The sequence below is a fragment of the Xiphias gladius genome, chromosome 15 (genome assembly GCF_016859285.1).
Source record: "Xiphias gladius isolate SHS-SW01 ecotype Sanya breed wild chromosome 15, ASM1685928v1, whole genome shotgun sequence".
Lineage (NCBI taxonomy): Eukaryota > Metazoa > Chordata > Actinopteri > Istiophoriformes > Xiphiidae > Xiphias > Xiphias gladius.
In genome coordinates, this window is record NC_053414.1 from 14,542,621 (window position 1) to 14,560,256 (window position 17,636).

At 37.4% G+C, this 17,636-nt stretch overlaps 1 protein-coding gene across 7 annotated transcripts in view; it reads left to right on the forward strand.

Annotated features, from left to right (window-relative positions):
* rnf24 (ring finger protein 24) overlaps positions 1-17,636 on the forward strand; it is a 37,118-nt gene that overhangs the window by 12,145 nt on the left and 7,337 nt on the right. For 5 of the 7 annotated variants that reach the window (XM_040145331.1, XM_040145334.1, XM_040145330.1 and 2 more), the window contains 3 exons: positions 5,125-5,274; positions 9,592-9,634; positions 11,548-11,589. In XM_040145331.1, the coding sequence (XP_040001265.1) occupies positions 5,125-5,274; positions 9,592-9,634; positions 11,548-11,589 (235 nt within the window). Of the gene's footprint in view, positions 1-3,532; positions 3,640-5,124; positions 5,275-7,414; positions 7,485-8,607; positions 8,654-9,591; positions 9,635-11,547; positions 11,590-17,636 lie in introns of all 7 variants that reach the window. The other 2 variants (XM_040145337.1, XM_040145332.1) reach the window with 2 other exon arrangements.

Consider the following 17,636-nt stretch of genomic DNA (forward strand, 5'->3'; position numbering starts at 1 on the left):
AAGGCCATAGCATATGATTCAGACTATTTCAGCACTCCTCAAACCATTGACCCTTTGTGTCCTATATGGATGCATCTGCATTTGTTGTTTCTCCACTAACTCATTCAGTGTTTTCTTTGTCATTTCCCTATATGTCTGTGACAACAGTAACTACCAGAATTACATACTGTATAGTTCAAGGTGTTACAGGCTTAGTTTTCATTGGTGATTTTTTGTAATCCTTTTGCAATGGCAGTTTAGCAGTTCATGGGGTCTTATTTTGTAACAGACCCGAGTTCGACAATGTGAAGCCTCAAAAGCGTTTTTGCGGTATGTGGGTTGTTTACTGCAAAGGGGTTGGATTTCTAGATCACTTGATGTACCCACAATCCTCTAGGTCAGCGAATCTTGATATTGTAGGGTAGTTGCATAGAGTGAAGGTGACAGCCTCATAGCACAGAGAAGGGGCTTTTTAAATCTGTGGTTCAGTCTAACCTGTATTTTCAATGACCGACATATCTGCAATGACGAACTACCAAATCCTAAACTCTTAGCAGCTCAATGACCCACATGTCTATCCAATATCAGTTCTTAGAATTGTAAAGGAGGAATTAATGCCTTACCATTAATACCTTAATGTTATGGCAGTCCTGCTGTAGCTGTGCTGGGCATAGGAATTTATAGTTCAGCATAGAGTCAGCCTGTTGATTGTCATAGCACCACCACAACATTTGAGGGATGTGTCATAGATTATCACGCCATGTCATGCATTCATTATATACTGTATAAAAAATAATTGTGTTCAGATACTTTTATTCACTTTGTGATACAGAGCAGTGATTCAGAAGTATTGCTTTGTTTTGGCCTGATATTTGCGAATTCATTTCACCTCATTCATACAGCCTGACATATTGTGCATGCTAGCAAATTTCTATCTGGGAAAGGGTATTTATTTTGTTGTGTTTTTCCAGTTAGTAACAAGTGACACATCCATCGTGGTAATGCCTTCTTTAGGCAACATGGAAGCTATGGTAGTGGTTGCTAGGAGCAGTTAACTTTCTCACAACAGCTTATGTAGATTTAAAAGTTGTTACTATAACGAAGTTAACTTGCAGTAACCTGTATAGCTGCTTAGATCAGATTCACACTCGTCACTATCGTTAAGAAAGATGACAAATCCATTCCTAATCCCATTTACAAAAAACGAATTGTCATTTGATTTTCCGATTGAAAAACGAATTGATCAATCACTACAGCAGCAGACCCATTTGAAAAAATAAACACATGGGAGATTTGGGCGGCGATTCAGAGGTTTGGAACCAGGCTAGCCTTATCTGGCCTTCTCTTTTCATGCATAATGAATATCAGTATTTGTGCATATATTCTTTCATTGCAAAAAAGATTTCAGTAGTAGTTGTTTTGCTAGATTAAGTTTCCTTTTCAGGCGGTGTTACTGAAAAGTAGACGATTATTTAGCCTTTTTTCACATTCTTTGATGTTGTCTTCACTATCATTAATGTCTAACCCATTGTAAACGCGCAGGAGAAAATTCAGTGCAGTCTAAGATGACAATTCACAAGAGGTGCATGTCAGCCCTGGAGGAGCCACAGCTCACTATTTAAAACTTAAAATGCCCATGTCAACGTAGACCTGTTTTTACACACAAAGAAATTAGCAGTTGCTAACATTAGTGGCCAGAGAAACTGCAGCTGAAAGTTTCCATGATTATGGAAATAATCAGATATTAGCTAAAATTTCAAAAGGAGAGGTAGTTATTCATTTTATTGGAACACAAATCCACATATTTTGTAATGTTGTGAAACTGGGTTGTCGATTATTATTCAAAGTCATAGACATAACAGAAGTTCTCTCTGCCTACTCCTTAGACGCCTCTGTTCTTACTTAATTATCTACTATGTAAGATAGATTATCAGTGGTTGTCTCAAATGTCTCCAGAGGTGTTTATGTATTGGGAAAGTGTTTGCTCCAGAGCACCTTTTCAGATAAGCAGGGGGAAGTTGTTGTGACTCTGTAAAGAGAGAGACACCAAGAGGAGTCAGAGTGTGGAGAGGGGCTTGAGTTTGGCATGGAACCTTAATGAACTAGGTAAAGAAGGGCTATGGTCCAAACAAGTTAACAGGAGGCAACCCACTGATGAGGCTCTTAAAGACAAGTAATGTCAATTCTCAAAGGCCTGTGTGATAGATCTATACAGACTTTTTTGCTCGTCAGTATGAAGGCGCCGCTCGGGTATGTATATGTTGTGTGTGTGTGTTTCTTCATGAAAAAAATAAGATATAATGATGTAGTTGTTGGTTGTCTTGCGAACTTGACACCAGTCATTGTGTTTTTTTTAAACTACCTAGAGTCAGCTTTAAAGAAAATGTAGTAGTGTGCTAACAAGTTGTTGGCTCTACACCATTGCATGATTTATCTACTGTTGATTAAATTGTCTGCCACTGTTAGATAATTAGCTGGGGAAATCCACAGCTGAAAATGCTCTTTGGAAATTGTGATATAAAAATGATAAATCATTCAGCCTTAAGCTATACTATTCCCAACCACGACTGCACCTGAACTTAGTTTCCCAGGCCTGAAGAGAGAGAGTTCATATTTGCATCCAGATTGTCTCAATTTATGGGAGGTGCCCATTTAATTTGATTACAGTTGGGTTTCCCTGTAATTTCATTGCCACTGTATAGACTCTGCAAGCCCTGTGGGTGTTAAAAGGGCTATATGTAAGTTTTTTTTTTTTTCTTCGATACACAACCAGCATTAGCATTAACAGCTGTTTACTTACCACTCTAGAAGAAACGTTATGAGTTCATCATCATACTTCCTTTCTTTACTGGCCAACAGCTGTCTCCAGCGGTGGAAAGCAATGCCATTGTTAGCTCTTGTTTTGCTGAAGTTAGAATGCTAACTAGCTAGCCCCAGCCCGTCTGGTCACTCTCCAATAGCGAGTCACTGTAGCATCCAGTCTGCCCTCAGTTCAGCATGAGAGAATGAAGAAGTAGTGCTGTCTTGAAAACGCTTGTCTTGTAAACGCAATGATGGCTGAAGTTCTTGGCAAGCTATCATTACTGCCACCTGCTACCAGCAAGAAATCAAGTTCAGTGGCAGAGAAAACTTACATATAGCCCCTTTTTAAAAGAGTGTTGTCTAAAATCACAGGTATTTCATTCCTTTGGCCTGTGTCAGCAATTCTCTCCCCAAACGGGAGCTACTGGATAAAGTTTTCATGGCCATCATATTAGTTGGTAGGTTTAGTACACTCCTGTTTGCTATTTCATGAAGGAAGCACACTAGCTCCATCCCTTGTATAAGCTGTTTGTCGCATCAAAAGATTTATCCTTAGTGCTAGACACAGTCATCAAGCCACAGTTTGAACCTCATGGACGTGATGACGCTGTCTTTTGACTCGTTAGTTTGACCCCTGCATCAGCAAAACTGGCCAGTGATATATACTTTCAGTGCATGCACTCAGTTTGCACTGGACAATACTAATGTTTAGGGCATTTACAATCATCCTTTTTCCTCTCCTGCATACCAGATCCTGAATCATACACTGGAAAGAGAACTTCAAGTTACTAATCCTTCACCCTGGGTATCCGATATCATGAGCCAGTTGTCTTACCAAGAGCAGTGCTCCGCATTGAGGTACCATCATGACTGCCAATACTGGCTAGAGTAATGTTATATCTAGGCTTCTGTGGATAATGTTAAGTGGGTGTCCTTCCTGTTCCCCTTATATAACCGAGAGCAAGGTTTTGGGTGACTGTGATAAACAAATGGTGTAATCATAAGCAGGAAGGGATTTTTAATGGCAACGCTAAAAACCACAAAACTTTCCACTATGCAATGGAGTGTAGAGGAATGAAGCTCTTGGAGTTTGCAAAGGGGGGTGGGGCACAAGACAGGGTTCCAAAAGGAGCAAAAGTTATTCCTGTCCTCCCCTCCCCCTCTACTCAGAGTAGGCGTAGACATGTTTAGTCATGTCCCCTTGATATATTGAGTAAGAGCACTTGACCAATGGATGCTTGGTGTGCCTTGGCTTTTGTGCATCAGTTGCTCAGAAGGGATTTTTATAAACACTATATATTCTTAAACAGTGCATTTTTAAATAATAAAAACAAAACAAAGAACTCTTTCTCTCTCTGAATGGCCACTTGCCTTGGGTATGGAAAACAAAGGGAGCCGTAGAATACTATAGGAGATGTTCAGTATGTTTTTTGGGTTTCCTTTTACTAGTTACTGTTGAAGGGTTTTGGCTGGGAATTTTCCCTTATCCGATTTGAGGGTCAAATGACAGAGGATGTTGCATGCTGTACAGACTGTTAAGCCTTGTGAGGCAAATTTGTCCTATTGTGGCTTTTTATTGAAATACTATAATGTTTTCTTGTGTCTGTGGAGACCAAAGCAGTCTTTATTGCAGGAAATAGTATATTAGACTGCATTAGTTTTAGTTAGGTGTACGTAATAAAGTGGCAACTGAGTGTATATAGATCGTAAACATCATGGAATAAATTTGTTATAGGTGACATCCCTATCACAAGGGCTGTCAATTAAAAACTTGTTTTGTTGCATATCCGGTGCACAAACATGACCAAGAGTGGACTCACTTTGCATGGTGTTGCTCTTCCTTAAATGCCACTCTAGAAAACTGCCTGTTTTGCCTAAGCCCACAGTTACCCATTGGTCTTCATTACACCATAAAATCCACAACAATGTGAAAGAATACTGTTTTGTCATGGTTTAGTGTGTCGTCCCAAAAAATCAGCAAAAGTGTGCCAATTTTGTTTTCAGAATAATGCCAACAGAGGTGTGACATGAGACACATTTTTGAAAGTTTTTTTGGAAACTTTTATGATTTCCTATGGTTGAATTCATAAAAGACTGAGCTCTAACAATAACAGTTTACAGTAAAACTCAACCAAAAATGAAAATAAAACCCTGAAATATGTTCCTGTAATATTGAAAGCAAAACTAATTTTTAAAGTGAAATTAAATTACCCTCATTTAAATTTTCCTTTTTGTCATTTAACACTGTTTCATTATTGGTCCAAGTTTTTTTCTGTCCACAGATTATGTTGAAGTGTGTGGAAATACTTATATAATGTATGTCATTTGTCTCTCTCCATCCAGAATATCCATGAGCTCCGATATCCCGCACTGCGATTTAAGGATGCCAAATATAGGGTTCCAGAACCTTCCCCTTAATATCTACATTGTGGTTTTTGGGACAGCCATCTTTGTCTTCATCCTCAGCCTCCTCTTCTGTTGCTACTTAATAAGGTAATATTAATGCAGCCTTAAACTTTGGATTTGGCTTAATTTAAAATTTTAACTGTGTATGATATTGCTTTGTTGTGTGGCTTTGTGGCAAAAAGTGTCATACAGGACTTTGTTAGGCTAGTCAGCATTGTCTGTTTACGGGAGCAACCAATCATGAATCTGATGGTAGTGCAACACAAGTTGTCTTAAGATTTGAATGAACCGTGTGGACTGCAGTTTCCTGCTCATGTATAGCCACTTCCCAAAAAAGCCAGGTTAGAAAACACAAATATGTATGTATTGCTTTAAAGAAGCAAGTTTTTGGGGTTGCAGTATTCAAATCCTCCAGACTGCGACTGTGAACTCAAGTGCTGTCGTGAAGTAATTAATGCGTGCGACTAAATAATGGTGTATTCACATTACAGCATAAAAAAAGGGGGCCTTTTGCTGCACGTTCCGTGTTGATCAGTGTGGTATTAACCACTCCCTTTAGTACTGCGCCACCTTGAGTACACAGTCAATGTTGCTGGCAGTAGATCGCTATTTTCTTTAGTGAGTCAGTGATTTTATTACAAACCTGGTATTTCGCCAAGCGAATAGGTCTCAATATGAGGCTAATTTGTTATTGTACGGTTGTAGGCTATTAGTTTTCATCCATTCAAGCCATGGTCAACAGTGATTGGCTGCACCCACAAAGGTCACTGCAGCTTGGTTCAAAGTTCACTTTCCTATCGTTTTAGGAAGCGTATCTAGTGAATTTTCATTTCATTACAGTTTAGAGGATTGGAAATATGTCAAATTTAAGTGTGATGTATCATATTTTTCAAATGAAGGTCAAACAATTGGTCTGGAGGGTTGCATTTTTTTAAACCAGTAAACATGAGAAACCAAAATAATCAGCCACACACATTATTTGATGGTCTTTGATGGTCCTTCAGATTCATTTACACATTCAAATTAAGAAGCAAATTCCAACTGTTGTTATCCCATTTCTGTACACTCACCTTTTCATACAGATTTTAAATTTACATGTAAATTTACAATTCACATAGCTTTGTTCAGAAAAGACTTTACAGCTGGACTTAGAAGACCATAATAGCTTTGAACACACCACCTCTTCTGACTAGAAAAACTGCCAGTACCACTACTTATTTGAGACTTATAATGAGAACTGAATGTTAATTCTTACAGACTTTCATTATGCAACAGTTCTCATAACACATCCTTGTACATTTCAGGTCACATTGTCTCATGAATTTTTCATTCAGCAGTGTCCCCATGTACTACTTCACTAGCTAGCTCCTTCCATATCCATGCATAAACAGGATACATTAACTACTGATGTTTTTTAATATAATGGCTTAATACCAATTTAACAATTTTGTATCTAGTAATGTAAAAAAGCAGAAGGACTGCAATGAAGGTCAGAACTAAACATGTCTGCACCCTGAATTAGTTATGTAATTGAAATCTATATAAAACAGTTATAGGAAATATCTAATCTAATCATGTAGTTTCTATCCAACATCCTGTATGACACATGTCACTATGGCTTTTAAATGCTGTCTTTTTTTTCCTTTTTAGAAATGTGTGTTTTTTTTTGTATGTCTTGCTAATAGTTATTTCACAAAAGGGCGAAATGTTTCAACAGCACAGTTTGGAGATGGTAGCTACGATGCAATAATTGGTAACTTGATAATCTGAATTGATAGGAAAAACAGTAATATCATGCTGAGATTGAAAGCTGCTTGTCTGCATTATTATGATCATGGCACTTGGCGTCAAAGAAACTAGTTATAACCCCCTTTTTTTTTTTTTTCTAAGAGCCCCTTAACCTCCTTAATGTCCTCATTATGTTCCTACATTAATTAAATTTACTTTTGGATACTCATCAAGCTTTCATTTGGAGGTTTAAATCTCTTGTTTGTAACCATTTATATTGATCCTGTTAAAACTCCCTTTTTACGAATTAAGCTTTGAGTGTAATCCAATAATTATTTCCCCTAAGGAATAGTAGAGGTGGTTACAAGTCATTCCCTTGCCCCTCTTTTTAGCCCCACTTGTTTAATTAAATTGTCCTGGCTCCTGTTGCTGCAGGGGTTTTCTCCTGGCAGCGACAAACTTAACAGAAATAATGTCCAGCATCTTTTATCTAAGACAGTGAGAAGCAGCAGTTCCCAACAAAATTCACCCCTCGCCACCCTGTCATATCCTATCTTGCAGGGCAAATGGTAAGTAGGTTAACTATTACTGTGTTCCTACAATTCCTTCTAACTGTAAAGAGACATTTTATGACTTTGATGCAGTACCATGATTCAGTACTTTAAAGTCAAGATTGCCAGTTTACTAAAGGCAAAAAGAGCGATTTTGCTCCATAAAGGCGTCTAAAGATGCAGTCTCCCAAAGGCACTGGCCCAAAATTACTTTGATCATATGTACCACCGTTCAAAGACTAATTTCTGAAAATTCATATTATATTGTACTCAAAAAATTAGGAAGCCTGACAGCTACATTTCCAAAAAATTCAATTTAAACCTCAAAAGGCCACCTGAAAGAAGTCTTACATTTTTTATCCAGTAAGCATCACTGCTTTTTTTTTTCACCATTAGGTGAATGAAGGGACCAAGGAATTTACATGTTAGAGCTGAGACAGGTGACAGGTCCTCATTTCAACAAAAAGGCAAACATGCACATATAGTTGGACTCATGACAGACTCTAACAGAAATGCTCAACCACCTCTATCAGTGAGTCCTCTGTCCACACACAGACTTATGTGAAAGATGCAATGCAGCATGAAGAAGGCTTGAAAAGTTTTTCTTGAGCACGGGGAGCTTCTGACTGTAAGGAGCAGGCAGCCCTCTGTAGTCATAAAAATTATCTAAAGGTTTATAAACGTGCGTTGTAAAGAACTGCAGAACATTTGTTGAAACAACAACCTAGATCAGTCTACAATGCAGTCAGCACTGTTGTTTGTGACATGTTTAGTGTTCATAAATTGTTAGTGCGATGCCCTACCAGAAGGTAGACAGAACCATTCGGAGATTCTGGGCTATAATGGTGGCTGACAGATATTTTACAGTTTGAGTGGTCCATTGACTGCAGGCAAATCATGAGAGTGATAGCTTTGAGAGGAAAGTCAATTTGGACACCTGTTTTTCATTTTTCAGCTGGCTCTTTTCCTTATCCACTTTGACAATGGGCCAGGGGGCCAATTAGCAATCCCCATCAGTCACTCACGACCCCCTCACCCTTGACCTGGTCCCTTATCCACCCTTGGGAGTCTCTGCACCTTTACCTGCTGACCTCTTTCAAAATGTCAGTTTCTCTCCTAGACTGTGCTGCTTGTTTTACAGATCCCTCTCACTCTGCTGCGAGAGGTTAAGGTTACTTGTAATGGAGGTAAATCTTACAAACCTATGAATTTCTCCTATCTTTCTTCCTCTACTTCTCTTCCTTTTTTCTACATATTTTATTCTTATTCTCAGTACCTAGAATCTGTTATGATCAAGTTCTCTTCCTATTCTCTCTTTATTAACTGAGTTGTTTTGTTTTTGTTCTCATTTACAAGAGCAATGTATAGATGATATACACCAAGAGTTTGATGTGTAAACTTTGGTTTTATCTGTTAGTTCTTTCTTTCTCACTTTGAATTGTGCTTTGTAGAGTCCTTAACAACAGACAGTAATGTGTTTTAATGTCTGATCCAGTGTTTTTTTTTTTTTTTTTGGTGATATTGTGAGTTGATATTTTACTTGAAGTTCAGTGTTTGTTTTGAAAAGAAACCAAGGCTTAAGGCCTTTTTAGAACGATACCTGTTAATATGTAACTTGGTTTACTCTTGCATTACTAAGCAAAACAAATATTTAACAGAGTTTCAGTAAAGTTTCATTTTATTGTTGTATTTTCATTCTGTAATTTGTTAATTTGTTAATTTGTTAATTCAGCGGTTGTTTTGTTCGAAGTCTTCCTGAGGCAGAATCATCTTTTCTAACACGGGTACTTATTATCTCAAGAATGTGCACTTTGTTTAGCCGACTCTTTGTGAGATTACCTGAGATGTATTATTTGTAAAATATAGTACCAGAATGTAGACCAAATTATTATGATATTCTGTATGGACTGAGAACTGCTTTTAAATTCTAACACCCATTTGGTACCACAATGATACACTAGAACAGACTGGTGTCCAAAGGCAAGTATTTATAAGGAAATTACATCCATGTTTGTTGTTTATCTCTCTTTTTCCAGGATGTATGGATAGTTTGGCTCTGTTGTGTAGTCAGTTGGGGAAGGTCATCTACTAATCAGAAAGATGTTTTGTCTTTACGTTTCCCCAGGTTACGGCACCAGGCGCACAAAGAGTTATATGCATACAAACAAGTAAGCACTTCAGTGACACACACACAAACACATACATACAATGCAATTTGGAAATTTGAAATCATACATGACCTATTGTCTAGAATAAATTAAGTGTGAGAGTACTGTATATATACTTGTGTGGAGAAAATCAGAAAGATCCCCTCTGGTCCCTAAATGTGCATTCAGCTGGGACGTGAATTAATTTGCTGAGTCTTGGTGCAGCTGCAGGTATTTTTCGAGGGTTATGCTGCTCAATTTTAAATTATTTACAGGTTTTTGGGGATTTGTCAATTATTTACGTCAATATGGAGATCAGGATTATTTAACATAATTACTCATTGACTTTGGAAACATCATGCATTTACTGAACTTTGAAAAAAAAAACTTGTCTTTTTAACAGTGGATTTCTTTGATCTTTAAATATAATTCAACTGAAAAATAAAAAATAAATGTAAAAAACATGGTAAACAAGATAAATAATATATAATATATAAATATATATTAAAAAAAATAAAAGACCAACTCTGTTGTACAGCACTTCCACAACCTACTGAAAACTACTAAATCTATTTTCACCATTTGGTAAACTATATTCAACATATTCCAGTCAGTGACTCAGTCCAAGGAAATTAAAGGCTGGCCCACTATCATGGTATAGAAGTAACAAAAAATAAATGTTCAACTACAGTATCAGGTTAAATAAAATTGATTTAGGTCAACATGGCAAATGCTGGTAGGGCAGCTTGATTTTGGTAATGTAATCTCTTAAAGGTTTTAGCTAGAAACTACGGACTGTTTACATGGTCTGGTTTCAGAGATGCGCAAAACTTCCTCGACACATTTATTATACAGGGCAGGAAGTGCGGCTCTGGTGTAATGGTGACCAGATGACATCCTGTAGAACTTGGCCAGAGTGTTTACCAGTTTCCTGAATCCCTGGTTGCTAACAGTGCAAACTGGGCACATGCCTTTTGTTAGGGAGACCAATTTGAGATAGAATTTCAGATTATTAAACAAATTGGCCATATTACCTTGTTGTGCAGACACCACCGTGTAACAAATCTTGCACAGTATTTGTTGTTGTTCCTCATCAGACTACTTGAAACCAAAGTGTTTCCAAACAACTGAATTTATTTTACCTTTCTTGTTGACCTTAGGCTCTCTTTCTGTCAACTAAACATGCCACAGTGTGGCTGAGAGTGAGTTTGGGCTTTTAGGGAGGGGCAAAAGCGCACCACTCCAAAGGGTTGCAAAGCATCAATGTGCAACAGTGACGCAATAATAATTTAATATGGATGATCTTGTTTTTGTAGTGGTCGGAAGCCAAAATCGTAATTGAAAATAAAAATTGGTTAATCGCCCAGGCCTAACTTGAGCTGAAAGGAAGCAAGTGGCTCATCTTAAAAAAATCAGGTTCACAGTTGGTTGGGGCTGAGTGTGTCAGCAGAGTATAGCCGCAAAGCCAGTGAGGGGGGCGTAATGTAGGGCATAAACATGATGCTCATGTCCTTCAATTATGTAATACCAGTGTACAAAAACAACCAGACATATCTAACTTAAACACATGCGTGCTGACACACATACGCAGAAACTGGCACAGTAGGTGCAGTACAGTGATCACTAACTCTTTTATTTGTCTCCTTACGTATATTACTATCTGCCAGCTAAGAATATTAAGTTGTCCAGGTCCTCTGTGGGTTATGTAAGACCATCAAGCTCATATAGCAGACATGTGCAGACATGGAAACCAGCAGATATTTTATTGTAAATCTGCTTCATTCAGGGTGACTGGTTGATATTTCATCACACACTAATTTTTAACAGTTAAGTCTTTTTACTGTATTTCCAGAGGTACTGCTTTCTGTGATCGTATTACAGTGTTAGTGTCAACCAGTGACTAATCTGTCTTTATTTCTTATTATCCCTCTTAGGTCATTCAGAAGGAAAAAGTCAAAGAGCTAAATTTGCATGAGGTAAGCACTCATCCTGTTTGTTCAGTTATTATCAGTTGATGACCTTATTAATACCAAGAATTGTTCTCTTTAACACAGGGAGTATCTGGTGGGAAGAACATTCTGTAATGTAAACTGACAAGTACTCACTGTACTGTTATATCACCCAATTTTGGACTAACCAATCATGTGCTATTTAATTTTAACAATGCCCCAGCCACGATGTACTATATACTTAAGTTATCCTTTTTGTACTTTTATCCTCTTGGTTGTGCAGTTACATGGAAACCCATAATGCACTGGTCCCTAGATTGATTTAAAATAAAGTACGAAGACTCTGAAGGGCTAATTTATATATCACGATCATAAAGGTCCTTAAATTCAAGATGGACAGTGAAAAGTTCCAAATGTATAAGGTACTACTATGTAATGTTCACTAGGAGCAAACGCACTTGCTGTGTCTGAACTTCACAGGACACATGGTCATGTTTGGGCTATCTGCGCAGTACACCTCTGGGTTTTCGAGAATGTGTGTCCATCTGTTTTGGAGTGTTTCACGGGTACACATTGTCTGTCATTTAATATTGAGCAAATCTTATGTGACACACTGTCATGAGAAAACTACCATGTTGTGGTTACGTCATAGTGGTCGGGAGTGTCCCGTTATTACATAATATTGTATATCAGCTCAGCTTGGTTAGAAAATTACAAGCAGCGAACAGCATGTAAAGCCATAGCACTGGCTTTGCAGTGGAGAAATGGTAGTCCTCAGGCCAAGAGCACCATCCCTTTAACACTGCACTGCAAATGAAATGGTAACAATAGCATCTTCATGTGTGATTTAGCATGGGCCTAAACAGTTTATTGTCAGCAGCGTTGGAATTTCCCAGTGTTCCATCAGGCTTCAGGCTTTTATTGTTTGTTTCGAAACTGAGAGAAAGCATCGGAAAGTCCATGATAGAATAACCAAGCTGTGTTTGTTTAAGGACAATAATATACACACAGACAGACAGACACACACACACACACACACACACACATACACACACTAGCCTGGATAGATGACCCAGTTTTAAAGACACCAAAGGATCATACTGGAGACATGAATATACTGTAGACTGTGTTGCAGAGATTCAATCTCAGCATTTTAATGGAATATCTAGATTAGAGGTAATAATATGGGATCAGTTTACTGCTCAAGTCATGTTCAAGTTTGTATGATGTGTAACCTGACCAGATGTCCTAGTCCTAGATGAGGGCTCTTTTTTTAGTATGAGTTTGACCCATATCTTAACTCTCCCATTTCTTGTGTGTAAAGAATAGTGTTGTAAAGAATTCATGTCATGCAATATGGCATCAAAGTTTACAGTTGCTGCTATATGCCGCTGTTCTTGTGAAGAAAATTATAATTTAACACCAACTATACTTTTTTAGCCTATTTTTTACAGTTGCAGTTACACACAAATGTACATGTGTGTAAACAGTTGGCACATGCACATTCTCAGACACCCTTGCCCCAGCTCTCTAATAACCTATAAAAACTACAATGCTGTTTATAGGATGACAGTAATATTCAACTGATTGTGGTGGTCTGTGGTTTATGTATACAAATGAGCAGAGTAAATGTGGTGTTTCTTTCATTCAGTTTGCACTTATAGTCGTAGTGTAATTAGTGTCTGTTTTACTAAGGCAGCAGATCATTATGTTAACAGCTGCTAGGACTAACACCTATAATTTTGAGGATGAAGGAGAGCTTAAAAGGCAGCATCCAGTGGTGGAATATGCTTTAGATCATCAATTTCAGAAAATAATCAGTATGTGGTATGCGGCAATAAAAATGGTCTTTAATGAAGTGTTTTAGTCTAAATATTTACTAAGTCTGTGATTACACTACACATAAATAATTACATTTAAAAATGTCAGTATCTACTACAATTACATTTATTTATATACTTATAGAAAAGCTTATAAAGCTAATGTAAAGAAAAGAAAAAGACATGGACTGATGTAGAATTACACATAAAAGATTAATCATAATACAATATATCCCAGTGGAAAGTTGTGTTGTAAAAGGACAAGAATGTGTAATGAAATTTATAGTGGATTCAGAACGTTGTGTTGAATTTTGAATTGATAAAATAGCTGTTTTTGCCTATCAGTCTACACTCGATAACCCACGATGACAAAGTGGCAACATGTTTCAGAAATTTGCCGTGGCTGTTCACATTGTGGTCAGGTACGTCCTGTTTGCTTTAATAATCCTTGAGATGTGTCTAGAACTTGACTGTAGTCCACCTGTGGCAAACTGAATTGATTAGGCATAGTTTAGAAAGGCGCACACCTGCATATAAAAGATCCCACAATTCAACTACATGTCAGGACAAAAACCAAGCCATGATATCCACGGAACTCTCTGTAGACCTCCGTGATAAAATTGTGGTGAGGCATAGATCAGGAGAAGGGGATAAAACCGTTTCTAAAGCGCAGAGTGTTGCTCTGAGTGGCCTCAGTAATTGTAAAATGGAAGAAGTTTGGAACAACCAGGACTCTTCCTAGAGTTGGCCGTCCGGCCAAACTGAGTAACCATGCAGGAACGGAAAAGTGGTGACCAAGAGCCCAATGATCACTCTAACAGAAATTCAAACGTCCTCTGCAGAGATGAATGAGTTATTGATTTTTAATAAATTTGCAAAAAATTCTAAAAACATGTTTTCACTTTGTCATTATGGGTTATTGAGTGAACATTGATGGGCAGACTCACAATTTTGCCCATTTACATTTAAATCTACAACACAAAGTCTTTTAAAAAGGGAAGCCAATGTACATGTTACGTTGCACCATCTGGGAAAGAGGTGTCCTGTTGTGGCCTTGGTATAATATTCTCTGATTAGCCTCAAATCTTCTATGACATGTTACAGGATTTGCTTTGTTATAATTTTAGAGTAACTATCAAAGTTTCACACACATTTTAATTTCACGTGTTAGGTTTCACAAGGGTAATTGATTCTGTTGTTTTGTATCTCTATGCATATGAGCTAGAGGTGATAATTTCACACTTAATACCTTTTGTAAAGTAATCATATCTGGCATTTTAAAGTCCAGTGTAATCGTTGTCTGCTGTTTTTCTTTTTGATAATGTAACTGGTTCAATGCTGACAGTGTTTTTGGTATTAGATTAGATTAAAGGTCTGTTAATATTTATGCCATAATATAATTAGGAAATGGCTGCCACTTGTATCTCCGTGCTCTATATTGACAATTGTGCCTACTGTAAATATTCATTTTTAGACTGATGTTTTGTGAAGAGTTTATTGTATTGTTTTTTATCGTGTAAAAGTCCAGGACGACATCCAATACGTCATTCATGCTTACTAGTATTATTTTCTGTCAATAATAAGGGACTTTGGCCAATTGTCTGTTGTTGGACAGTGTCCATGTGTCAACATTACAGAACTTATGGAATTTTGTATTTATAGCATCTTTGACCAGAAGGTAACATTAGTGCAGATTCATGTGAGCCTTTCCAAAGCTTTCAGGAGTTTTCCCTTTCTTGCAGGCCTGAGTTTCATAAATGTTCTGTAGGCAGAAATATGTGTCTGGAAAGACCAAAATGGAAGCAGAGAGATGCAGATCTGTAGATAGAGAAAATGAGAAGCACTCTGTATTAATTTACTTGGAAATTGTTCTTTATACAACATAAAGTAATAGGAAAGTGTTTGGGACTGAGTGTTGCCAAGGTGCCAGGCAACGTGTCCTCATCACTAGAGCTCCAGAGAGAGAAGGGCCTGTTGGTCTGAATACATACTCACTTAGGTTAACTGGCGCCTATTCTGGTCACAAATTGCCTTTGAGGATTATTTTGAGCCTTGGTTCTTTTCTTCTTTTCACTCTTACTTTAATCTTGTTCTGTTGCTTAGCTCTTTTGGATCAAGCTTTTTTCAACACATTTCTGCTCAACATTTGTTAAGTAACTAATTTGTACCACATATTTTATGTTTGACATCAGACAACATATTGATTTGTCTTTAGAATGAACCATAAATCTTGAAACATATTAGTCTTCACAGGCACAGGTTAACATTATTTCTTTGACCAAATCCATGATTTCGTAATGTTTTTCCATAAAATTAAGTCCATCTTTTTTGCATGGCGTCTTTAACTAAAGCTTACAGGATTAATTGACTTAATCAGGAAAAAAGAGTTTCTGTCAAAAGTTGGTGAAGGGTGCTGGATCTCAACTGTCTGTGACAAAGCAGACAAAGCAGACAAGGCACTGGAAAGGACAAAAACATTGATCTATTCACCAATAGAGAGCAAAGCAGACATCTTAACAGAGGATTGTTCTGCATCCAAAAATCCTCAGGATAGAAAGCTAAGAGCCCGCATGCTGTTCTTTTCATCCTCACTTGTCCTTCCACCCCCCGTGAGAAAAAGAAAATCTGTGTGGCTAAAAGGAGTAATAGTTGCAGGGTTAGACAGCCAAAAAAACAGTTTGCCAAATTAAAACCCTCTTCATGGAAGTTTTACCCCCTGGTTGGAAGAAGTTTAGTGATGGGAATACTGTGTGGACTTACTAATTTTTGCCTGTTTTCTCACAAATTGAAAAGTCCAGTTCCATATGCATACTGTAACATACCGTCCTTGTCATTGCTTATTCTAGTACTGAGTATTGGTCTGGAGAAGGGATAGTCAGCTTTGTGCTACCTACATTATACAGTCCTGGTTGAAATTATTGGCACCCCAGAATTTTAAGTACAGAGTTGAGAATATCTTCAGAATTAAATGCAAATTTATTTGGTTAATTATCATTCATTGGTTGACTCCGGTCATGTGAACAGTGAAAATAGAGCACAGGGGAATTTTATTTATTTTTTGAGGAACTTATTTAAATTCATCAAGATGGTGCCAATAATTGTGTCAAGTGTACATTTTATGTTGTATTTTTTATTTCACTAGCATTTTTTTTGTCTTACATGTTTAGTAACTTTAGACATTTTATATAATATTCTGATCATACAAAATTGGTTAATTTGCACTTATTTCTGAAGATATTCTTTACTCTGTACTTAAAATTCAGGGCTGCCAATAAATTCAACTAGGACTGTACCTGTTGCAGTCATCCACTTCTTTTCACTTGCCAACGAATGGTTTCACTTGGATATACTGAGATGTACTTATTCTTATAGTACTTGGTGTGATATGTCTTCCTCGGGCATTCATACATTGGTGTTGATACATAAAGAGGGAATGTTCAGGTGGCAGGTAAAGACAGAAGCCCTGGCAGTTGTCCTCTAGCAAAGGAAACTCTGAACTGATGGTATAGTGAAGAACAAGATTAACATGCAGATTTGTGGAATATCCCAGTGATATGGCTGTTAAGCCAGTGGGAGCGAGGGAATTTGAGGCCCCAAGTGTCTTGATTTAGCAGTCTATGTGCGCCAACCCTGCCTATAGTCATTGGCTCTGGATTCTGACTGGGCAAAACTTTGATTGCACTGATAAGAAACAGTCACTTTTGATACATGATGGGTATTTCTAGAAGGAGAAACTTAGGGGCTCAAAGTAGGTTCGAAAAGATTTTGAGCTTGTAAAGTGATGTTCAAAAACAATTCCAAAGTTTTTAGTTGTAAATTAACCTTTGTAAACCTGTAAAATAAATCTGCATGAGAAATTTAAGTTTGTTGATGTGTAGAAAAAATTTGTATTTGTAAGAAGAAAAAAAAAGGGACTGTGAATAAAATGTGTGAACAAACGATATCAGTGGGGAGGTTACACAAAGACACTGTGAAAAAAGAAGTGCTTTTGTGAACATCATATAAAACTCAGCGCTCAAAGTTCCCACACTGTGTGTAACGCTAAAGTTACATGTACGAATTTTGACCCTGTCTTTACACCTCAATCTGATTGGACAATGACAATCCAATCACAAAGCAGAGTCCAATCAGAGGGCAGAATGTTTCGTTACCTTGATTGATGCAGGTCCTGAAAGGTGTAGTAGCTTTTGTAGTAGCTTTCAGTACTGAGTCATATTTTATTTATTAGACCACTGACTTTTGGTGTATTGTTCT